At 43.1% G+C, this 25639-nt stretch overlaps 2 protein-coding genes and 1 long non-coding RNA gene across 3 annotated transcripts; 1 reads left to right on the forward strand and 2 right to left on the reverse strand.

Moving 5' to 3' along the window:
- The first annotated feature begins 6975 nt into the window (after positions 1-6975).
- Positions 6976-8343, forward strand: LOC136357482 (uncharacterized). The gene has a single exon (XM_066312754.1). The coding sequence runs from the start codon at positions 7033-7035 to the stop codon at positions 8341-8343; it is 1311 nt and encodes a 436-aa protein (XP_066168851.1). The 5' UTR covers positions 6976-7032.
- Positions 8344-11055: 2712 nt separating this feature from the next.
- Positions 11056-13345, reverse strand: LOC4343043 (uncharacterized). The gene is made up of 2 exons (XM_015789934.3): positions 12125-13345; positions 11056-11513 (listed from the first exon to the last, which is right to left on the reverse strand). The coding sequence occupies exons 1-2, from the start codon at positions 13221-13223 to the stop codon at positions 11476-11478; spliced, it is 1137 nt and encodes a 378-aa protein (XP_015645420.1). The 5' UTR covers positions 13224-13345; the 3' UTR covers positions 11056-11475.
- A 7660-nt stretch (positions 13346-21005) lies between these two features.
- On the reverse strand, positions 21006-24612 carry LOC9270014 (uncharacterized). Its single transcript, XR_010742560.1, has 6 exons — positions 24467-24612; positions 24266-24385; positions 23625-23669; positions 23145-23356; positions 22868-22996; positions 21006-21271 (listed from the first exon to the last, which is right to left on the reverse strand). It is a non-coding gene; the product is annotated as an uncharacterized lncRNA (long non-coding RNA).
- Positions 24613-25639: the final 1027 nt, after the last annotated feature.

Genomic DNA, 25639 nt, shown 5'->3' on the forward strand with positions numbered 1-25639 from the left:
ACAACATGTAATCAAAACTAACCTTAGTTGCTATGCTAGGCAACCTAGATTAAGTTTTGCAATTCTAAGTACGCCACCTGACATTTTTGCTCATTGCAGTCACCTCCGTGGTTCTTTGCACCTGGGTAGTACCAGGACCCTTGTGCCCCAAACATTCATCATGCTGTGGTTCTCTCCGGTCCATTTCCAGGTTGGGTTAGGGGAAGATCCAAGCGATTGCCTTCGTGGATCCAAACGTGCTAGCACGGAGTTAGCCGAGGCTTCTTCCTCAAGTCATGTCATGATCGCGCACTCGGAGAAAGAGCTTTACAAGCGGCATTGCCCTTCTTCACTCACGTGATATTGCTGGATCGGGCTTTCGCCCATTGTCCAAGATTCCCCACTGCTGCCCCCCGTGGGAGTTCGGGCAGTGTCTAAGTCCTAGTGTGGCTGATCATCCGAAAAGACTAGCTAAGCATCATTGGCTTGGTCAGCCTTTACCCGACCTTGAGGTGAGCCTAACTTCACCGCTCAAACCACCGAGTCACTAAACCCCATCGTCAAGGGATGGGCATAGCGGGAGCCGATCACGAAGTGGTATATACAAGCTTCAATCACAAGGGGTAATTCTTCCTTCACTCGGAAGGTGGTGAACTCCGAACAACTCACAATCAAGACTGGTCCTCCTCCACAATCTTCTCGAAGAGGTCACCAGACAACTCCAAACAATCTGGGAGGCGGCAACCTCCAAGAGTAACATGTAGTAACTCGACTCCATATGATTAAGTGTCGTACTACCTCAAACAATAATGCAATGCACTTGACTTGGAGTATTCAAGTGGTGTGAGAGTGGATGCAAGGGGTCAAATGAAATGAATCTAGTGACAAAAGACTCCCTTGCTACAAGTGAGTGTATGTTATTGGCGGTTGAGGGGGGGAGGGGTAGGTGAATGACCAGTATAGAGCTGTCTGATGGACCGACCCCTTACACAAACAATTTAAAAATTAGTTGTTGGCGTACATTTAATGTACTTCCAGATCGACAAGCATGGGGTCTGAACCGATTGGCTTGGTCCATTAGTGCAACCTACCAGACATTCATGGGCCAACCATCCCAAGGACCCGGTTCGTTCGGCCTTATCCAAAAGGGTTGGCCAACCTGGACTGACCAGTCCAAAAGCCCCAGTTCATCCGGCCTCTACTGAAAAACAGGGATCAGAGCTTACAATTGCAATCTCAAAGTTACAATGCAATGCTCTAGTGTGGCCTATTGATCACCTCATCATTACCAAGTTACCACATCTCTTGATAGTCCAGCAAACTAGGACATAAACCTATTACAAAATTTCGATTGCCCTACACCTCAATTGACAAAGGGATTAGGTTTACTGTTTTTCAACCTTCGCCTTGCACCATCAAATTTTAATCTGTGGCATCCAATCTTAGCATGCGGATCTAAGTGAAATTACATTTCAAATAAAATAGTTAGTCCATAGTTAGTATTTATCATTAATTATCAAAATTAATAGCATGCCGTAGATGCTTAAGAGGGACATGAGTAGATTGGGGCAGCTGTTGATGAGCTCTCCAGTTATGTAGATCTAGGCGGCGAGCTCCAAGACAATGTGGATCGAGACTTCTGGTACATCCCTCGCATCCCCTCTCATATGTTTAGAAAGGGACAACATGTGTTGCTTGTGCGAGGAAACATCCTGTTGGTTGCTTCTAGTTGAGGCAACAGTGTCGTGCAAAAGCCACATGGGGCCTAGTGAAGGCACTCACCACATTCCCTATCTCTTCTATGGCAAGATGTGTGCTACGTGGACTAAGAAGGGTGCTCGTCATGTAGGTGCATTGTGCTACGTGGTATGATTCTTTAGTGGATTCGGTTAAGGAAATATCACAATCAGCCGATGGAAAGCTCATCCAGAAGAGACCGAGTTTGAGAAGGAGTTACGAAGACCACGACATGGTAGTTTAATTCTATCTATTAATTAGGCAGGGTTTAATAATTTTCCTTTTATCTTTAGAAAGTTTTTCTAGTGTCCAATCAGGACTTGAGTTTTTCCTTTTGTCTTTAGAACACGTATGTCATGTCCAATATGTACTAGTATCTGCCCATGGGTATAAATATGTACACATAGGATCCCTGTAATCTATTTGACATATCAATACTACCACTCTCGGCGCATCGCCACCCTCTTTTTCGAGGTTTTTACTCATCACCGGTGGAACTTGGCACCTGACGCGGGGCTGCATCAGCTTCGATCTTCGGTGAACGGGTAAGCCCTATGTTCTGCCTGCCATGGCAATTGTATCGGCTACATTGGCGTTGTTCAAGGCTTCATCACTTCGACCTCTTGGATTGCTCTGATTCAGTCGGTATCTTTACCTACCTGATATCTCGATTTTATCTTTAATTGCAATGTGTTTAGAGACACATCAGTTTAGTTGGGTCTGTCTCGGTTAGGTCTGATCTTCTGACTTAGTCAATATATTTCTATAATCACAATGTTGTTTTAGGTAGATTCGTTATATCCATCACATTAGACAGATTTATCGGCTCATTGAGTATTGAATTATTATATATAATCTCGTGTTACATCAGTTAAGTATGACCTACTAGATTGTCGTTGAAAGTCTTGTTAAGATGATAAATTCATGCTAATGTTTCATCAAAGTGTTAGCCGATATCTTATTTGATGTGTTAAATTTCTCTTTGATGGTTTTACTGTCTTGGTTAAATTTAATACATGATCACCCTGAAAAACAATCAAAGGCTCGATTGTTTAGACCTTATACGTCCTTTCATACTTAGTGCTCATGATCAATTGGGTTTGACCTACTAAGTCGTGCTTGGAATTGTAAGAACTAATTTGCTCTTTGGTTGCCGATAAAGGTAGCACTGGGGTTTCAGTCGATGAGTTATCTATATGTTGCATCGGTTTATAAGGATTATATACAAGTTGATTTTAACCGATTGCAGCAAAGCTGATTCGTTCTTTACTTCATTATATTATCATCGGCTGATTGGATTGTTTATTCAAGTTTTTTCATTGTTTATCTAAGTGTCAGGATATACATTAGACATATAGCCGATTATTGAAAACTCTATCAACATCGGCTTGTTAGTTGCAGGATCAAACTGACTGGCATACCCACATCTCATCAAAGTTTAGGACTTGCACTGGAGCTAAGCAGATCTCCCAGACCTTCGTGTTATTTTTCGCGTCAACAACCACTCACGAGCTGTCCCGTGTAACCAATGGGTACTCTTGACAAGAGTCATGTTCAACCGGACATTTTCACTAATAGTTGAATAACTCCTCTACTCAACTATAAAACTTGAGAGTGTTTAGTTCCCGTGCCTGAAATCATTTTCTCATCTATTAGATAACAATTCAATGGTTAATATTTTTCCTCTATTACTTATTTAAAAAAGTACCTTATTTAATTAATAAAAGTTTGGATGTATAAACTACTCTTAACATAAACATGAAACAAAAAATTACCATTCATAAAAGTTTTCAAAGTTACAAGCAAAAGATATTTAAATTTGGATAAAAATAAAGTAAATCCACATACAACAATAAATTGTACACTATGTAGCACTATAATAGTAGACTTAGCGATATGCAATTTTAGATGACTGAAAATTTACAAAGTTTTATCTCAATTTTGATTGATACAATAACATTTATATCATAAAAAGGTACTTTCAAGATAGACTACAACACTTTCTTCTTAGACTAAAACCCTTTAAACTTTCAACTAGCAATTCCTTTTAAGAAAATCGAAACTCTATTGAACTTAACCAATTACATTGAGGTGATACAACTGTACTGAAACGAGAGAAAACATAAATCACATGGAGAATTAAGGGCCATCAATCCGAAGATTATAGATCGCTACTCGCGCTCCTATGCAAAAAAACTCCCTAGCCACCCACTCCAATCTCTGATATGCCACAACAATAATATCATGTAAACCTGGCTTCTGAAGGATAGCCAGAAACCCAGTTTGTAGGAGCCAATAAGTAATCAAAGAGATAACCTGCAAAGGAGAAAAAGATCTTTCTATTGTCAAAAACCACATCATTCCTACATAATAATAAGTTAATAACGATCAACATAAGTAGGACAAAAGACCTCAACTCTTTGGACAACCGCAAAAACTCGTCAATGCCACAAAAAATATGAAACTTTCTTCTCAGTGTTCTAAAACCCACTGGACTTTCAACTTGTAAATGGATACTGAAATTATGAACTCTATGCGAAGTTGTTTGAAACTTCAATGGGAATAAAAAAATCTGCACCGAATAGATACTTTCTACTTTTAGAAAACAGATTTGCCAAAAAAAATGTTGACATGTTTTGTTTGGAAAACTGTCGATTATTTTGTGGACCAATAGATTCCTATCAAGATTTGTGCGAGGAAGATTGGCAAAAAAAATTAGGGCTGGTGTAGTTAAAAGGAAAAATAAAGGGTTTAAGTTCGTAAGAATTAATACATATCAATGCCATTCGGTTTGTAGGTATAAAAATTTTCCCTCCCCTATAAGTTGTAGAGCAAAAAACAGAGCAAGCCCACTTTTGTGTACTAATTTCTGTGCAAATTATAGGCAAAGTTCTATTGTAAAGAAACGTTTCCTATGCACACAAGTCTTTCTGTGCAAATACTGTACACACCAATTAACAAATATCACTAAAAATTCTAGAAAAAATTACATGTATCTTCAAAAGTATTATATCTGCATGTAAGTTTTAATTTTCAAATTCATCATATATAGAGAAAAAAAGACAAGATTCTCACAAACTTATAGTCTTAAAACTAACACATTTTTTATTTTTTATAACTAAAATATAATGAATTTTAGGTTAAAATTTTACATGGAGGTGTAGTACTATTGAAATTATATGCACAATCTTTCCTAGATTTATTGCTGATATTTGTTAGTTGGTGTATACGGAGTGTGCATACAAAGCTTGTGTGCATAGTATATGGTCTGTTTGTAAGGGCTTTAACTCCTAAATTTAATTTCAAGAGTTGGGTCTAGAGTGGAGTTGTGAAGCAGCCTAAGGGCCTGTTTGGGGGAGCTTCTAGCTACTGCAGCTTCTCCCAGAATCAAAAGCTCCCCCAAACAGTCCAGCTTTTGGTCCAGATTCTTAGAAGTTGTAGTTGTAAAATCCAGAAAATGAACTAGAAGCCAGAAGCTGAGAAACCCAGCTTTTCCAAATGCTCAGAAGCTGGCTTTCAACCAGTTGCTTCTCAGAATCTTAAACTCCCCAAACAAGCCCTAAATATAGCTCCACCGATCTAATTCAATGTGCGCGAGCACTCTAGCCTACTCTACTCCCCTTTTGGGTGGAGCTGAAACCGTTTGGTTGTGTTCCCGCATAAAAGATAATTAGCATGCGCGCGCCTGCCAACGAACGTCCTACGCGGGTCTCACATAATTTTTTTCATGCGCATGATTTTATTTTCGCGATTTATTTTAATTTTTCACATGATTTTTTTCGTGAATTTTTTTAATCACGTGTGAATGTGAGTCCAAAAGTTCTTAAAATTTTAGTTAAAAGTTTTAAATTTTGAGTTTGAATGTTTTTTAAATTTAAGTTGAATGTTTTAAATTTTAAGTTGAAAGATTTCAAATTTGAGTTTACAGATTTTGAATCCGAGTTGAATGTTTCAAATCTTGATTTGAAAATTTTCAAATCCGAGCTGAAAGTTTTCAAATTAAGTTTAAAGTTTCAAATATGGACTTGTAAGTTTTCAAGTCCGGGTTGAAAAGGTTTTAAATTTGTGTTGAAAGTTTTCAAACCTTAACTTAAAAATTTCAAAATATAACTTCACAATTTTCAAATGTAAGTTTAAACTTTCAAATCTAGATGTGAAAGTTTTTGAATCTAAGTTGAAAACATTTCAAATTTTGATTTAAAAAATTTCCGAGTTAAAAGTTTGTTTCAGTAAAAAAAAGCAGGAAGAATTTTTTCGAGAAATACACTGGGAAGATTTTTTATTTATGCGGAACAAGAAACACGTAACAAATAAGTGGACCTACCGCTTTCTTCCTAATCCAATCCGCGCACATGATTTTTCTGGAAACGGCGCGTACGCGCTAATTAGTCATCCTAGGGTTCCAGCTTCAGAAGAGATGGAGGTGAAGTTGGAGCTGTGTCCAACACATACTCCCTTTGTCCCAAAAAAAAAATCCATTCGTAGCATTTCAAGGTGGAATTAGTGGAGATGAAAAATGACTAAAATACCCTTAATCTTTGAAAAAAAGTAGTAATAGTGATAGGTACGTAAGGGATATTGAAGGAATAACATTTCTCGTTTTACATGCTGAGAGTAGGTAGGGTGACAGAAGTTGGTTTTTGTTGGACAAAATTCAAACTCTAAAAGTTAAGTCTTTTTTGGGACGGAGCGAGTATATATGTTACCCTATTATAAATGTTATAGTTGCAATGCGATTAACATATAACTATATTTGAAAAAAAAACTTATCAGAAGTTATATAGCTAGTCCCCTCGAAACTACCTTAATTAATTTATATTCTTTGTCTAACATATTAAATTTTAGGTTCTGATTCCTTAACTAATATACTCCCTCCGTACTCGTAAAGGAAGTCGTTTAGAACAATATTTAAGTCAAACCTTGGGATTATAAATCATAAGTAACTCTCAAGTTGTTGAGTTTGAAAATGTAAAAATTATATGAATAGATTTATCTTAAAAAATACTTTCATAAAAGTATACATATATCACTTTTCAATAAATATTTTTATAGAAACAAGAAGTCAAAGTTATGTTTTGGAGACCGTGTCGCTATCCAAAACGACTTCCTTTACGAGTACGGAGGGAGTATTCTTTTAGTCTAAAAGATTAAATTTTAGGTGCTGATAATTACATCTTTTGACTTTGATGATGATACGATCTCTGCGAAAAGATTTTTCCTGAATAATATAAATCTGTAATTCTTGGACAATGGAACCCTATATCGACGAGAGATCGCTGTTAGTACGTACGTCCGCGTACGCCATCTCGTCCCCTCATGGATGAGCTCGACGACATGGCTACTACTACTACCTTCCGGCGGTGGTCCGACGACCTCACCCCCGACCTCGTGTCACGCGTCGCCGACTGCTGCCCGGTCAAGGACTACGCCTCCTGCCGCGCCGTCTGCCGCGCATGGCGCTCCGCGCTCCCGTCGCTGGCCTCACGGCCGCTCGCCCCCGTCGCCGCCGCCGCCGCCGCCGACGTCGCCGTGTCGCTCGGCGTCTGCTCCCAGAACGCGCGGCGCTGGAGCCGGCTCGTCGGCCTCCACCAGCCATCGGGGCTCGACGCCGAAACCTGCCGCTGCGTCGGCGGCACGCGCGACGGCTGGCTCGCCCTCGTCGGAACAGCGGCAGGGAAGCCGACGAGCGGCGCCGTGTTGCTGTTCAACCCGCTCACCGGCGCGGAGATCCCGCAGCACGCCTCGCTGTACGACCCCGAGTGCGAGCGGGCGCCCAAGGTTGTGTTCTCGCCGAGCCCGACGGCGCGCGACTTCGCCGCCGTGAGCATGTGCCGGCCCAACAGGCTCGCCGTCCAGAGGGCAACCGAGGGCTACTCCTCGAGCCTCGTCGTCGACACCGAGGCGCTCATGGACGGCGCCGCCCTGGCCGACATCGCGTACAGCGAGGAAGGCAAGGCCAAGGTGGTCTACTGCCTGACGACGCACGGCGCCGTGCACGTGCTCCACCTCGACCGCCGCCGCCGCCGCCGCGGCAGGCTGCGGGCCGTGGAGGTGGAGCCGCTCGTGGCCGGCGCGGGCGCGGGCGCCGCCGCCTTCTCGACGCCGTACGACACCATCGCCCGGCACACGGACGCCAAGAGCGTGGTGCTCTGCGGCGGCGTGCTGTACCAGGTGTGGAGGCGGCCGGGCGGCGCGGGCTCCGCCGTCGCGCCGGCGGGGATGCTGGACCAGCGCCTGCTCCGCGTCTCGGAGAGCGAGGTGTTCGTCCTGAGGTACGACCCGGGGGCGCGCGGGCCGCGCTGGGTGGAGGCGAAGGACCTCGGAGGCCACGCGGTGTTCCTCGGGGCAAACGACGCGGCGGTGCGCGTCGTCGTGGACTCGTCGGAGTTGGTGGGCGACTGTCTCTACTACTGGGACAACACGGCGGCGCCGGAGGGAGGCTACGAGGCCTTCGTGTTCAACGTGGCGTCGAGGGGCTCCGCGCGGCGGCTGCCGGTGGCCGGAGGAGTGTCGAGCCCACTGTGGTATTTCTTGCCGGCTTGGGAGAAGACAAATTTGAAGAAGCCGGTACAATATGATGATAGCCTCCCGGTACAATATGATGATGAACCGGATATTGGCGCATGATCAGATAGCTTGTTTGGTTCTATGGTTACATCTTAATTAATCTCTAGCTAGCATGTTACTCCCTCCATCCAAAAAAAAGTGAATCGAGTACTAGATGTGACACATTCTAGTACATCAAATCTGGACAGAGATATATTCAGATTCATGGTACTAGGATGTGTCACATTCAATGTTAGATTGGTTTTTTATGAGACAGAAGGAGTAGGTTCTAAGGTTGGATCTTCATTCACAAGTTAGTAATTTTTGTTATGTTTTTTCCGTCTGGACATCATTCCAATATCATTTTTCACATTGTACTTTCAATTGAGTCGATACATAACATTTGCATGAGTCGGAATTGCTAAACCATATTTGAAAGAAAAATGGAGGCCAAAGTTTGCAAAAATTCTGCTCCGGTGAGTTTCTCCTACCTTTTTCGGATGATCAACCAAGCTAGGACACAACTTAAGCTACCTTAACTCTGACGACACCTTCACAAGTCAAGATTCAGGGTTGGGGTTGAGGTAGAAGGGGCAAGACGGGTTTCCTCGAGCTTAGAAGGATGGCCATAGTGGTGGAGGGCTGACAAGTGGGGTGATGGACATGGGCGGATGGTGAGACGACAATGGCGCCATCGAGCAACAGGGATGTAGGAAGGCAATGGCGAGGCATCAGAGGTGGGGATGAGATAGATGGAAACAAGAGGGGTTAGGAAGCACGGGTAGTGGTGGCGTTTACAGATGAGGGGGGAGCCTGACGCGGAGAAGACGATGGGGGCGGAGGCACCTTGCTGTCACCCAGATTGAGGAGAGGCAGGGAGGGGGATGTGGTGGGACTCGCCAATGTTGGCAAGTTCAAGGGATGGTGTGTTGGGGTGGGGAGGCGATGTCAGTGGTGGCGTCGATGCATGCTTGTAGAGAAAGATTGCATATAGCTATCGGGGAGAAGACGATAGATAAATAGGGTTGAGTTACAATAGCAACATTGTCAGAGAAATAGAACAAGGATCCTACTCCATCGGCTGCTCGGGATATTTTGGGGACCACGATAGTCAAAGCGTGGACTGATGAAGGGACTTGAGTACTATCCCAAGCCAGAGAAGATGAGCCGACATTAATATCAGTTCGGGATCGAGCTAGCTTTAGCTCGGGGACACGACAGTCGCCGCAACTAGGTTAGCGGCCCGAGGTCTTTTAGAGCGAATATACTTCATTAAGGATATTTGACCTGGTCTTGTGCGCAACCTTAGCCTATCAATCCACATTAATTGCGGTGTATTTCAATTTCTATGGACAAATCACAGGCGATGCGGGGGTGTCGCTGTGCATGCCTTCTCTTGCTTGCCCACATCGCCCCAAAGAAAAAGGTGGGCGACGCGGCGCGCACTCCATACACACCCAATGCCTCCCCCCCTCTCCCGTAGTTTATTGGTTTTGGAGGCTGACCGGTGGGCCCCATCAACAACTAGGACGAAAACTTTATCTACCTTGCTCCACGTGTCAACCGGTAAGTGAGTATCATATTCGGCCGCTCCACTTGGAGGGACAGCGACAAAGACCCAGCTTACCAACTCCTTAAGTTGGGTCCCACTTCTGTATGCATGTATGAACATTGTGGACTCCTCTTAAAGTATAAAAGAAGGATCCATGCAATAGAGAAAGGGTCAGGATGAGAAATTTAGAGTTAGAAAGAGAGCAAATTTCATCAAAAGAAACTGGTAAGAAAAGGAAAAACTAACAAAAAGAAAATGAGCAGCCTGCCAGGTCGACTGACCAAGTGCAGCGAGCCAAGCCGGGCTCCAGTCGATCGGTCAGAACCGACGGCCCCAAACGAAACGAAAAAAAATTTGTGAATAAAACTTTTATATACGTGTTCTCAGTGATATAAAAGCAAAGGCTAAAAAATAAACTTCGATGAAAAAACTCTAAAATCAACTTTAATTTTAAGTTTAAAAATTTAAATTTTGGCTGATAAGTATAAGCATAAACGAAAAGATAATACCACAATACTAATACATGACCTGAACGTTTGTCGAAACCAGAGTCGTCCCCTTCTTGCCCCAAAACTAGCAAGGATTAAAAGGTACTTTCCTTCCAAACAACCAAAGAGATGAAATAACTGAAGAAGAGGCAAAGGAAAAAAATTGGAAGGAGCTGTTTCTCGCACTAATTCTGACAGAACGTCTTGGCAGTTCTCACAGCCAGAAACTACCTACAGACGCAAACCGATATGTTATGCGTATACTGAGCCTGGAATGATCAGCCACAAAATTGCACCGTCAGCGGAAGCGGATTTTAGTAAGTACCGCAGCTGCTTATTTTGAATTTAGATGCAATCAGTATATTTCATCCAGGTGTAACAGGCTAACAGCGAAACACAAGAGTGACTAAAAACTTTATTACTACACAGGTTACAGGTCGAAGTAATCCAAGCAAGTTCACTGACTTAAAAAGCAAACACAGCCCTATTCCGACAAGTAGCAACCCCAGTAGCAGCACGGGCCGCACAAAGCCAGCCAGCCAAAACGAAGAAACCACGTCAGGGGTAAATAGCACACAAGGGCCGAAGGGCGAGATCACTAATAAAGTTCAGCGGACACATTGATAAAATAAAATCCTGAGCAAGAAATTCTGATAGCTGACGCCTATCAACTATGCATGCAGATGATCATTAGCAAACATGACATTGGACGGGACAGTTAGCCCATTCCTGTAAGGCTCACCAAAGCAAACATGACCATCATGGATTCATGGGCGTGTTGATGCTCAATATTATATATAATCACAGAAACAACATTCTCAAAACGAACAATAAAGAATAGGGAGCCAGCTATTCAGCTTAGCATGACTTGCAGATCTCTGAACAGAAGCAACACAAGTGAATATAATTTTTGTTTCATGTACCTTAGCCCAATATAAACCAAAAAGTAACTGAAATATGCCAGACATGTTAAACCGAATACAGTTCATGGTTGATGAATTTGATACGATGACCATATTCGAACATGATGACTCGAATTGCTCATACCTACATTGCCCAACAGAAAATAAACAACTTCATAGTAGTATCTCTGGAAGATGTCAATCGCAGCAGATCCAAGACGATGGATTTGTCCATTTTGCAACATGTTACTCTTGAGCATGAGATCAAAGATCAGTGAGTCCTTGCTAGCGATAACAATGTGCCACGATCTGAAAAGACACCAAGTAGGTAAGCACACAACTCAGAACCAACTGTCCAGCTCAAAATTTACAATTTGACGAGCTATGTACTTAGAAGTAATTCCAAAGTTACTAGATTGGGTATGAGATCTGAGCTTCAGCTATGTCAGAATGTAACATAATAATTTGTAAAGAAAATCTGAAGCAAGGCAAAAGGATTAGTACTATATCAACAAGGTTCTTTAAATATTTAGCAATATCCATTTTAACCTAATAGCCATTTCATGCTTCATCAACTACATCAGCAATTCCACGAAATAACAGAGGCTGAGAAGTTAGCTTCATCTATGCCAGAAATAATAGAATTTTTTCTAGTAGGTAACATATAATATCATATCAACAAAGTTTGTATGCATAATAGCAACTGGACCAATGTATGTTCATGGTTCTTAACAGGTAAGATCTCATTAAAAACATTCAGGTTCTGATTTCCAATGCCATATATCCAGTATTCTCTCATATACACAAAACGGTCTTGGTCAATCAGTATAACAGAATAGCAGTTACATTGTGACTAAGCAAATATATAGAAGCTGTAAAGAAAATGCAGGAAAATAGACAAGCAAGGTTCAGTACACTACCAGGAGTGTAGAAGCTCATGTAGGGTAAGACACTAAAGTAGACACCAGGCTCTTCAAGCTTCTTCACCCGCCTTGACTTGAGCTCGATCGTGAATAAGCCAACGCCTGTGCTCACGAAGATGACACCCAGACCCTCTGCAGAGCCAACCACACATGCTTCATCACTGAGATCGACTACAGGTATAATTTTCTCCAGTTCGATGATCCTGCATAGTACCCATTCTGCAGCCCCTTGTGGATTCACCTTCCTCGACCACACATTAAGGCTGGATCCCTCAATGCCGGCAAACCCCAGTGAACCATTCTCCATCACCGTGAGGGCAATGTAGTACAAGTCCGATGTCGGCGGGTCAAACATAGATAAGCGGTTCTTTCCCCAGTTGTACTCGATGATCGTATTGCCGTTCCGAAGTGTGAAGTAGATTTCATCTCCGACAAGGGCACATCGCTTAGGATGGACATAAGGTGTGCGGTAGTATTCGCCTCTACTGCGGGCCGCCTGCCAACGCTCTTCCCAGGATTGATAGCCATCATCAAGAGTTGCTGGCGTGCTCCACACACCGGTCTCCGATGAATACACACTCCCCTTGACGAGTTCGTCGTCGTCGTCGGTGGCCACGAAGACCACTCGGAAGGGGCCGCCGTGGCAGTCGAGGTGGTCACAGCCGCCGACGGCGCAGAACACTGCGGCGGTGTAGATCAGCCACGGGATGCCAGATTCCGGCAGGCGGTGCTGCTCGCCCGTGACGGGGTCCCAGACGATGAGGCCGAGGTTCGACGCGTGGAGGAGGACGCGGCCATGGCGGCAGTCGAGGGCCCGGAGGAAGGCCGGGTCGGGGGAGAGGGGCGCCGCCGTGGTGCGGGCGAGGCGCGGGGCGGGGTCCCCGTCTATGACCCGGAGCCTGTGGAGGAGGCCGAGCAGCGGCGGGGATCCGTGGAAGGCGCGGTAGCGGCGGAGGAAGACGGGGTCGCAGATGGCGCGGAGCCATGCCTTGCAGACGAGTGACGCGCGGAAGAGGTGCTCGGGCTCGTCCGGCCGGAGGCGGAGGAGGATCTCGGAGACGAGCTCCGGCGGGAGCGCGGCGATGGCGTCGTCCATGAGCTCCTCTGGCGAGGTCGTCGGCGGCGGGGGCGGGTGGACGCGAGGGTTTTGGGTGGGGATAGGCCGACAAGGGGGAATTTGGGGGTTCTTCTACTTGCCTGGGTTCGAAGCTGACCAGCGGCAAGGTCGGTTTCACAACTACTCCTATAAGGCTACAACACACATGTTCGTGCTCCGTCCGGGAGATTCTGAACTTTGGAGCATCCGTGAATTCGCCTGATTTTTTTACATTTTAGTCCTTTTAAAAACTTATTTTAGAAATAGACTCCTAAAAAAACTTATTCCAGAAATAGCCCTTTTTGAGCGCCAGAGTGACTGGCGTCATGGTACAACGGGACGGCGCCAGCATTCCTGACGCCGTTCCCCTGCCACCGTGGCATCGCATAGCTGACGTGGCATAGGAGGGCGCCAGCAATCCTGGCGCCGCCACCGATCTACACAGCGCCAACACGGGCGGCGTGCTCATTCTGAATTCGTGATAGATATCAACCTGTTGTTTGCCTGTAAAGTTGGACTACTACTACTAACCTGACACAATTTGGATGGACTGATGGAGAACTGGCCCTGTCCGAAACACCGTACATGGTCAGTTCTCAATCGGTCAATCCAAATTGTGTCAGGTTAGTAGTAGTAGTCCAACTTTACATGCAACCAGCAGGTAGATATCCATCACGAATTCAGAATGAGCACGCCGCTCATGTTGGCGTTGTTTAGATGGGTGGCGGCGCCCTCCTATGCCACATCAGCTACCACGGTGGCAGGGGAACGGCGCCAAGAATGTTGGCGCCGTCCCGTTGTACCATGGCGCTAGTCACTCTAGCGCCCCCAAAAGGACTATTTATAGAATAAGTTTTTTAAGGGTATATTTGTAAAATAAGATTTTCAAAAGGACTAAAATGTAAAAAATTCAGTGAATTCGCCACTGGATTTTTATATTTTATAAAAAAAATTAATGACCCGTATAAGATAGTGCGAAGTTTATATTGATGTAGTAAGAAAAAATTACGAGATTATAACTGTGTAAGGTCGTAACAGGAAAAAAAAACAAAAACAAACACAGCGCCACCATGAGCTGCTCCTCACATGGTTGCCAGCTCAGGAAGCCCCGAGCTAGGCTCTCACCTGAAACACCTTCACCCACACTTGTCGTTACCACACCCAGAGCCTTGCCACCTGTACAACGTCTACCAACTCGATCCTCCGTTGCACTAGCACCCCACCACTAGCCACACACGACCATGATTCCTCCTGCAACCCGCCAACTCCTTCATAGACAGTGCAGTAGGCCACCACCAGCTACCTCTCATAGTCTCATGCCGTTGACACGATGACCGCCTATTGTCGTCGACCATGACAGCCTCCGCCACCACCAGGCACGTTGGCCTCCCTGCCGTCACATGTGTCATCCTCCTGCGGACTGCGGTTGCAGGCCGCGACGGCCTTGCCGTTGCCCACGCCGGCCTCATTGGCCTCCCTTCCACCGACCGCACTAGCTTCCCGCCGCATTGGCCTTCCATTGTCGTCGCTGGCACCAATTCCCGCTGCCATGGCCAGCTTGGGCGCAGAGGCGACAGATCCACTCTTGGGAGGTCCTGATCCGATCGTGGCAGCACAAGATCCGTAGCCTCTCGCCGGAGTTCACCACTACATCCTCATCGGGTTGCTGTGCTTTGCCCTGCCTCCCCCATGCCAGAGATGGTGCGTCTCACCCATCTGCGCCGCTCTCTGATGCTAATCCAAACTGCGTCGCTGTTCCTCGCCGGATCCGGCCGAGGAGAGCATGGATCTGGACAGCGCCGCCACCTACTCTTCTTGGGTCGCCTCGGAACCTCCTCACTAATTCTATTGGCTAGAGTAAAAATATCATTTGAAACTTGTGATAGTTCTGTAATAACGATTCAAAACAATAGTCAATTTGTTCGCCCCGAAAATTTGCTGGAGCATACTTGTCACTGTCAGAGATGAACCTGCCACATCCATCGCTACCTGCCTGTACCTCTTTCACCACCACCACGGTGACAACATTTCAATTAAACGAGGTTTATGATGAGCCTTTTTAGTAGGCTGCATGTTTTTATTACTGTTTTTATATGATTGGGTATTAATGCTCTTATTTCCATGTGATTATTGTGTCTAACACATTATCATGAAGGAAACCATTTGACTCTTATATGCTCAATTTTAATGATACCAAAAATGTGTCTTTATTAGTCTTGGTCATCGTTTCTTCTACCAGAAACTTTTCTATTTGGCCTTTGATACAAATGATTGGAGCTTTCCAAATCCTATGTTTAAAATGACTCATTGTATATGTAGATTTTGAAGAAAACTTAGCAAGAGCTCAAAACTCTTGAAAAATTTACTTTGTCTATCTCTCTTATCCGATTCATACTTTTTCTTGTTGTCCAATCAAACGGTTCTTCCTGTGTTTTCTTCTGTTTTGTATTTATCTGTTCTACAGTTCTATTCTTATCAGAATCATATGTTTGTCATATTTCTGTTTTTTTCCATTGCTACGATTCCAAGGGCCCTTAAATAATACTATGGTTTGGTTCGGTGGCATTTAGGTAGTGTTTATTTTCTTAACCAACCATCTCACTGCTTTTGCGTCCTCGCCATGTCAGTTTTGGCGATGCTTTTAGATCAATAGTAGTAGAGTTCTTGTTTTTTCAAGACCAGTGATATTGAACGGAGGATAAGTTGCAGCTGGTGAAATTGTTGGCAACTTTATTGGCACTATTAGGGGCTCGAGACTTTGAGTCTAGTATTATTTTCAGTCAATGTATGTGATTTTGAATCTTGTGTCATTAAGTGTGCACTCATTTGTCATGAACTAGGATGAAATTAAGGGATAGGTATAAGGAATAATTAGATACTCCCTCCGTTCCTCTTTATTTGGCACCCATGAATGTGTCACTGGTGGAGAAACCATATTTGGTCGGTCGGCCGAAATCCACAATAGTCCCGGATCCTTTTAAAACCGAGACTAAAGATGATCTTTAGTCCCGGTTCTTTAGTCCCGGTTGGTGGCTACAACGGGCATATGTGATCTTTAGTCCAACCAACCGGGACTAAAGATGATCTTTAGTCCCGGTTCTAAAGATGTCAGACATTGTCAGCCCCCCTCCCCCGGGATCTTTAGTCCCGGTTGGTGAACCAACTGGGACTAAAGTTAGAATATCCCCCTTTATATATGACTTCTTCCTCCTCCAGTCCGAGAGCAAGCTTCAAAATTTCTCAAAGAAAGAGGAGAGGTATGCCAAAATTTCTTGTGAAATTTTTTTAGTGATTATATACAAATCGGAGGTGTCTAAAAGGTTAGTAAATTCATCCTCCAATGTTTTTTTGTTGTTATATTACTTTTGGAGCTATGTTTCACACATTTTTTTTGTCTCCAAAACTTTGTTGGGAAGAAGAATATATAGAAATTTTATTCTCATAGTTTAAAATATGATGAAAATTAATCTTAAAAAATAGAAAACAAACTAAATTGAAAATTAAGAGAAGTACAACATTAATATTAGTTTAGAACTTCAAAAATTGTTAATAAGAATTGCTTGTCGAAAGAGTTTTTAATTATTTTATCATTACTGTTTGACTGTCATTATTGTATGAAAATTTATTTATGTACGAGTTTTTTTCATTTCATGTAGATGGATCGGCAATGGATGTACGATGACCGGTGGTCCAAAGAGTTTATCGAGGGCGTGCATTATTTTTTGAGAGTGGCCGAAGCTAACAAGCGTAATGGTTTTATTTGTTGTCCATGCAATAAGTGTAAGAACCAGAAGGAGTATTCTGTATCCAGGACTATTCATTTCTACTTATTTGAGTCGGGGTTCATGCCAAGCTATAATTGTTGGACATCCCACGGTGAGCAAGGGGTTGAAATGGAAGAAGATGAAACGGAGGACGAGAACATTCCCGACTGGGCTCAGTACGCTGGATTTGAAGGAAATCAAACAGGCGAGGTGGACAGGGATGCTGGCGATAACGACGCTGCGGATGATCTTGGTCAGATGTTGCAGGACGCAAAGGAGGACTGTGAAAGTGAAAAGGAGGCTCATAAATTGGAGTGGATGTTAGAGGACCACAGAACGTCGTTGTACCCAGGTTGCGAGCAGGGGCACAAAAAGTTGGATACCACTCTGGAGTTCTTGCAATGGGAGGCAAAAAATGGTGTTAGTGACAAGGCATTTGGTGATTTTTTGAAACTCGTCAAGAACATTCTTCCGGAGGGAAACAAATTGCCCGAGACAACGTACGAGGCTAAGAAGATAGTCTGCCCTCTAGGACTGGAAGTTCAGAAGATTCACGCATGTCCGAATTATTGTATCCTATATCGCGGTGAGGAGTACGAGAACCTAGAAGCGTGCCCTGTTTGTAAAGCACTACGATACAAGATTAGACGAGAGGATCCAAGTGAAGTTGACGGGCAGCCAACAAATAAGAGAATTCCTGCTAAGGTGATGTGGTGTTTCCCTATAATACCACGGCTAAGGCGTTTGTTCAGGAACAAGGGGAATGCTAGAATGATGCGATGACACGCTGAAGAACGTCAATAGGACGGGATGCTGAGACACCCCGCTGATGGTTCGCAGTGGCGAAACATCGACAGAAAATTTAAAGACTTTGGAAAGGACGCACAAAACATACGGTTTGGTTTAAGTACGGATGGCATGAATTCTTTTGGAGAGATGAGCAGCGGCCATAGCACTTGGCCCGTTACAATGTGTATCTACAACCTCCCCCCTTGGCTATGCATGAAGAGGAAATACATAATAATGCTGATTATTATTCAAGACCCCAAGCAACCTGGTAACGACATCGATGTGTACCTAAGACCACCGGTCGAAGATCTTAAACTGTTGTGGAAAAAGGAAGGTGTCCCCGTGTGGGACGAGGACAAACAGGAGGAGTTTAACCTACGAGCGCTGCTGTTCGTAACCATCAACGATTGGCCTGCACTTAGCAACCTTTCCGGGCAATCCAACAAGGGGTACAAGGCTTGCACTCACTGTATGGATGAAACAGAAAGTACGTATCTTAAGCACTGTAGGAAGGTTGTGTACATGGGTCATCGTCGATTCCTTGCTACAAACCACCTGGTACGGAAGAAAGGCAAGCACTTTGAACATAAGGCGGACCACCGTACGAAGCCTAAACATCGCAGCGGGAAAACAGTGTTTGCTATGGTTAAAGATCTTAAAGTAGTGTTTGGAAAGAGGCCTGGAAGCTAGCCTATAGAGAGCGAAGATGGTCATGCGGCGATGTGGAAAAAGAACTCTATATTTTGGGAGTTACCCTATTGGGAATTCTTGGACGTCCGCCACGCAATCGACGTGATGCACCTCACTAAGAACCTTTGCGTAAACCTTCTTGGCTTCCTAGATGTATATGGAAAGTCGAAATATACACTGGAAGCACGTAATGATCTGAAGCATGTGGAACAACGCGGCGACCTTCACCCGGAACCAAAGGAGAAAGGAAGCCATTACTTGAGTCCAGCCAGCTACACTCTTAGCAAGGCAGAGAAGGAAAGTATGTTTGAATGCTTGGAGAGCATAAAGGTACCGTCTCCACCTCAGGCTCCTGCATCGTCTCCTCCTTATGCTCCAGCACCGTCTCCACCTCAGGCTCCTGCACCGACTCCTCCTCAGGCTCCTACACTGACTCCTCCGCATGCTCCTCGTCCGACACCTTCCAAGTCAAGGGCCCCCCAAGCTCCACCGCCTGCCCCCACAAGGGCAACGAAGAAGGCAAAAGTTGACGCCGCTAAAAACAAGGACCCGGGTACGATTGCATGCAAGAGGACCTTGATGCTTATGTGGCATCAGAAGTCAAGAGACAATTGAAGCCTCGAAGTCCAGAAAAGAAGATTCCTATAGACCCGAGTGTTAGGAACTTCTACAGGGGTATGTCTGCACCTGCCAAGGAGGCCATAAAGCTATCGGACTATGAGCAAACACTTAAGAAAGCATCTTCTGAAAAGTCCAAAACCAGTCCCTCAACTTGGAGAGCAACCAAACCAGGAGATCGAGCCGTTGGTGACCGATGAAGAATTTGGAATACAAGATTTTATTAATTACACCGGGCTAACTACGGATCAATTGCTACGAGGCGCACCAATCGAAAAGGCGGAAGTGAAATACATGTACAAACTCGGTAAACCGCTTGTCAAGCCTGAGCAGCTGTAATCCCTACCGACACAAATGTACAAATTCCATCAACTGTACATGGAGATGAGCGCCACCGGTAGAGAGATGATCGGAGCGAGGATCAGGGACACGGACTTCTTGTAAGTAGAAGATATTCTCTGGATCAATTTCAAGGGTATCTACGAACTATACCAGCTGGACGCCCTCGACGTCTCTATTATGAATTGTTGGACTTTGTAAGTATCGTTCAATTAGATTTCTTATTACGTTTCTTTTAATTAATTAGGTCCTTGTATATAAGTATACCATATATAATATATACTTCCTTTTATCATTGTAGAATGTAGATTCAAAGGGCCTGACGGCGGGGGGTTTTCGATACTGGATTCATCGACCCTCGGAAAGTAAACGTCGCAATGCTCGATCAGTATCCACAAGCCATAGATGACAATCTCGTCCATCTCCTGAAGGCGCAGCATTACAAGACATTCATACTATTGCCGCACAACACAGAGTTAGTTTTTACTGTCTTCCTACCAAATTTCATTCCCGTACGAACATGCTAAGTGTTTCATATGTAATGCATCCGACGCACATTGTAGATTCCACTGGGTCCTTTTACTCTTCGACTTGGAGGCCTGCGTACTCAACGTATATGACTCAATGGATAAAAAAAAAGTCTACGTTTGGCAAGGTTTTTGAACTTATAGACAGGTACTGTCATAAGTTCCAATGTTAATTACGAATCTTGTTATAATTAATTGCTACTACGAATCATAGCTTTAAACTCCATGTAGGGCTTGGTATCGGTTCCGTTATTTGGTCCACGGCAATTGGAGAGAAAGACTTAGGCGGAAGTTTAAATTTCCTGTGAGTACACATGCTCTACATTTATACTAAATCTCCAATTCAAATACATACAAGTGTATATTAATTAGATCTCTCGCCGTTTGTCATGTATATATAGTGCGCAAAGTAAGCCCAGGGAACTAACTTGTGCGGCTACTACGTGTGCGAGTATTGCCACTGCCTTGCTGACCAAATCATCACCACAAGAGAGCTCGATGTACGTACAAATAAATTCAAAATTTCATTGCGTACGTATCAATTTGTTGTTTACTAATTAATTTCATACATTCATAGGTTATTCGCATGAGGGATAACCTCACACACAAGAAATTTATCGCGGCGGTTCAAGAACAACTCATGGAATTCATCAACGAACAAATCCTTGATCTTGAGGGTGAATTCTACTACGACGGAAATACAATTCATAGGTCGTTAGCTTCTGAGATAACGACTACTACTACATCGAAGTCATAGCTAGCTAGGACATTATAATGAATTGTAATTAATACATGTCTATTTTTCTATATGCATGTACACATTTACTTTATTGTAAATATATATTTTGGTCATATATATATATGCACATAAAATGTTAAGTGCTTTAATATATATATATACATATGCATTTGCATAACATATATATGTATTTAATACATACTAGATGCTGGGGCGCGCCAATGGCGCGCCGCCTGCACATAGTTTCCTTGATTACTGTAGGCTAATCATTTGTTTTTAAGCTGAATCAATGATTATGTAAGAAAAAAAATCTATGAATACATTTGCAGGGAATGACGTTGATGAGTTATTTTGCATACATTGTTTTACAGATTCTGCTAAGAAAACTCTTGCACATTATAATCTAAAGATGAAGCACCAATGCATATAAAAAATGAAATCAAAGTTTTACATAATGATCAGAGCAATGCGTCCATGGTGATGGTACAACTATATTTGATCATATAAATCTACCAATCAAAAGAAGACATATTGTGGCAATAACATTCTCCGTTCACATCTGGAGTACTAATTGCAATGGACCTGTTCAAGCACAATCCATCAGCATTCAATGAGTTATAAAAATAAATATTTCGGAGGATATCTTCAAATCAGTATCAGTGAACATACTGGAAGCTAAGACACTCGTTAATTGGATTTAAGAAGTGTGGCAACATAATATTTTCATTTTACTTCTCAATACAGATAGTTATATTTAGTGATACAACACGATACTACAGACTTGTGTTTATTACATGGAAATGCAGTGAGAGCAAAAGAACTCTAGAATTTAGATTGATATGGAATTAAGCACGAAGGGTAAGAAATTTACAGGATAATCAACTAATAATTATGAGAAAATCTATGAAATGCCATTCACAAGCATCCTAATCCAAGAAATGCCATCGACGAACGCAACTTCCAGGAAATGCCATCGTACGAGTCATTTTGTCCCAGAAATGCCATCACCGTCACTACTCTGTCACTTGTACTCAGTTAGATACTGTGCAAAGACTATTTTGCCCTTCGATGTATAATGTATATGCAAACCAAGATTTTTGAATTTTCATTGGAAAACTATACATGAGAAAAATCTCAAAAATTCACCAAATGAAGTTCATGATAACATCTACTTCCAGTAATTTTAGCCCAAGTTTTTTAGTATTGTAGCATTCCCCAAAAATTCCCAAAATCATCAGCCTTTTGTTGTACACAGAGAAGAAAGCTTCCGGTGAGGCCTGCGTGTTGGCTGCTCAGAGGAGGAGGAGCTCGTGTGGGAGGCCGAGGGACGCGGCTGGAGCTTGGGGCCGGCGGCTGGCAGCGGCGGCGGCAGAAGCTCGAGGGCTAGATCATCGGAGAAGGTCCGGGTGAGGATGCACATAGGGGTGCCATCGGCGACGAGGAGGACAGGAACCATCGCCACGACGGCCAGATCCACTTGCGCACGCTGCCGGCGTCGATCCTCCTTGACAGCCGCGAGGCTGCCTCAACCGCTACTGCCTGGCTTCGCCATTCGAGGTCATCGTCGAGGAGAGAGAGAGAGAGGTGAGAGGGGCCCTGCACGGTGGTGGAAGGGGGGAAGCCGCTGGGGCAGGAGCTTGGGGGCGGCGGCGGCGGCGGCGGCGGTAGGAGCTCGAGGGCGAGGGCGACCGGGGTACTCTGGGTGAGGACGTGAGCGGAGGCGCGGCGGCGGCATCGATCCTCCTTGACAGCCGCCGCAGACGGGAGAAGAAGTGGAAGAGGAGTGGCCGGCGCGCGGTTGAAGTGAAGGGGAGGAAGAGGAGTAGTCAGCGGTGGAAGAGAAGGGGATTAATTTGTCATGGGTTGAGAAGGGTAATTTGGTCATTTTGAGAAAATTAACGGCACCTAACAGAGTAAAAGTGACGGTGATGGCATTTTTGGGACAAAATGGCTCGTACAATGGCATTTCCTGGAAGTTACATTCGTCAATGGCATTTCTTAGATTAGGGTGCTTGTCAATGGCATTTTATGGATTTTCTCAATAATTATTATCCTTCACTTTTCCCTACACTAAGGCAAAGAAAATGTGTGTACATCAAATTGACTGCCACTATGAAGATGATATTCTATCAGTCGAAAACGCTAAAAAAAATACAATAGCAATGCAAAAGTAAACACCTTTCATCGCTTAAGTTGCCTGAAGTTGAAAGCCATTCAAGATCCATTGTTTGAATCACTTGAATGAATGCAACTTTCAGTTTCAATGCCTGGAACATGATGTATCTGAGGTACCATGGGTGTGTATACCTGTAGCGAATTTTGAGAAAGGAATTAAGGTTTCAAATACAAATGGTAGTAATCCACTATTTAAAACACCATGCTTTTTCATGATTTTCTTGTAAAGTACTTGTATGAGAAGAATGAAGGTCAAAGCCCTGAACGAATAGAAACCAACCTTAAGTTTGATACCTCACTTTCACAAGTCAATGAAATTTCATTGCCATGTACTGAACCAGATTCCAATACTGGAAATTGTGACCCACTTTTAACATCAAGCGGTGTTGCATTCAACAACTGACGTCTTCATTATGGCAACCACTACATCCAGATATGGATGTGTTGCTTTCACAAAGAATGCTGCCATATGATATCTCTCTTTTTATTGTACTGTGTTATTAAAGAAAAGAGTATAAGAACCCCGTACTGTTTTACAAAGTGCATATTTCAATAAGGATTTTTTTTGTTTTCTTCGAACATAACCAGCAGGGAAGCGACAAAAGGTAATAAATGGCTAAAAGCTCTCGTTTAAATAGGAACAAACATCCTGCTACAATTCATAAACGTTTTGGAATAGCAAAACAGCAATGCAACTCCTAACTATGTTTTTGCTACTGCGTACCACTGACTCATGTGCCATGATTTTTTTGCTACTTACTGTTTTTTAACCATGCTTCGGATGACCTCTCTTTGCAGAGAATATCTTCAGAAAAAGATCACGGTACAAATAAATTAGACATATGTTCAGCTAAAATGAGAAACAAAACACCATATGAAACAGAGAAAATAAAAGATGTGATGTCAAGCAAAAGGGCAAATATATTCTCTACTGAGTTTAGTAATAGAACAGCCGTGCAGAATCTACCAATGTCCTTCAATGAGAAAGAGCCTTACTGCAGCTTATCATTGTCCAACTGAAGCTAAGCAGGTTTGTCAATATAAATGTTGATTTCATAATAAAAAAAATCATCCAAGAAAAGTTCTTTTATGCGTGTTAAATAATTCATAGTAAAAGTCTGAAAGATAAGAAAAAGGAAGCACTTTAGTGAGCCCAAATGATACTTAAGCTATTAAATCTAAAAATCAAATGCTGTAATTCCCTTCCAGGCAGCCGTGACAACCAACGAATATCACTTCTCCCTAGAATAACCCAATTAAACCATTGTTCCTAATTTAATCCATGATCACCACATGATGATTAATATTTGACATATAACGCAACAGAAATCGTAACGGACAAATTAATATTGGGAAGGAAAAAAATACAATTGGGAAGGCCAATGATGAGCAGTATCAGACCTGGTAGGTGGTGCACGGAACGCCACTTTCAAAAGAACATCAAGCACACTATAGAACTCAGTCAACCTCAGAGCACGGAACGCCACTTTTAAAAGAACATCAAGCACATTTATAGGTTTTCTGAAACAAAGATACTTCCGTAATGCACACTATAGAATACTGGCAAATGGGAAATGGGGAAAAAATATATCATTCAATAACCTAGGGAGTTTTCATGAAGATCCCAATGCAAGAACCTCAAATGATTTTCGGCTGGTATGCTCTTGTTTATTATCCTTAACACCATATCAAATTCACGACGAAGTATTGACTCTCGCCTCTCACGTTTTTTCCCATGTGAACAACAAAAATAAATGTGAGAAGGCATTCCAAAATATCATTCATGTCCAGGTATATAAATGTTACACAAGATGCTGCTACTCTGGAATAACAAGGTCAAACTAACCTTAATCAAGTCTAAAAAAAATGATAGGATCTCCATATCTTCTCCTAGGATTCTCAAAATGGAGCCTAGTAGCTTCTTAATTCTCGCCCTTCTGATCCACTGACCAAATGATAATTTATTTGCAGAAGTTAGTACTGTACGGCATAATATGCATCATAGATAGGTTTAAGAGCTTACGTATAATATCAGGTTAATTGTTCATCTTTGATGTCTCCTCTGACCAAAATAGAGGGATTGAACCTCTGTTTTGCACAACAGAACTTGCTTCTGTAGGCCAAGGTCTAGCTCCATACACAATTTGCTCAGTCTCAGCATCATTTGCTACTCAGCCTTTCTCATTCACCCCCATCTTTAAATATCTATTCAGCAGCAGATAAACTTTTTCACCCCAAATCCCACTACAATAGTAAGGAAAACAATTGCTTAATGAGCACATGTACAAACCTGGTTCCAGCAAAATGCCTAGAGCGTCTAGCAATGAGTGTGAACATGATGTCCTTCGCAGATATTGAAATTCTATCCTAATGACACGATATCCGCATTTTTAATAATCAAGACAAAAAAGTGTATGTAGCAAACAGATAATATTAGGTAATTATATATAATTAGTGAGAAGAAGGTTGGATCAAGATTAAATTATATGAACAACGTGAGCAGCATTCAGCAACTTCTGTTAGGGGAATGAATGAATAAAAAAGGACAACTGAATTAATTTGCTTCGCATTAGCGAACAGTTGTTTAGAAGATTCATACCAGACATTGGTAGGCCGGGAGCTTTTCAAAAATCCAGTCTTGATTACTTTCTTTAAAATAAATCCTCTTTTGGAATAATTCAGTTGTTCCTATTAAAAATATTTATAGATGGATATAATAAACTTTCACAAAACTAATTCCAATGAGAAATACCTGCTTAAAAAATCCATAGACCA

Source organism: Oryza sativa, chromosome 7, assembly GCF_034140825.1.
Source record: "Oryza sativa Japonica Group chromosome 7, ASM3414082v1".
Lineage (NCBI taxonomy): Eukaryota > Viridiplantae > Streptophyta > Magnoliopsida > Poales > Poaceae > Oryza > Oryza sativa.

Bases quoted from the DNA above. Each gene is read 5' to 3' on its own strand.
- LOC136357482 (XM_066312754.1), top strand. From the start codon at position 7,033: ATGGATGAGCTCGACGACATGGCTACTACTACTACCTTCCGGCGGTGG.
- LOC4343043 (XM_015789934.3), bottom strand. From the start codon at position 13,223: ATGGACGACGCCATCGCCGCGCTCCCGCCGGAGCTCGTCTCCGAGATC. The intron at 11,514-12,124 runs GTAGTGTACTGA...GTGTCTTTTCAG, and splicing joins CATGAGCTTCTACACTCCTG to ATCGTGGCACATTGTTATCG.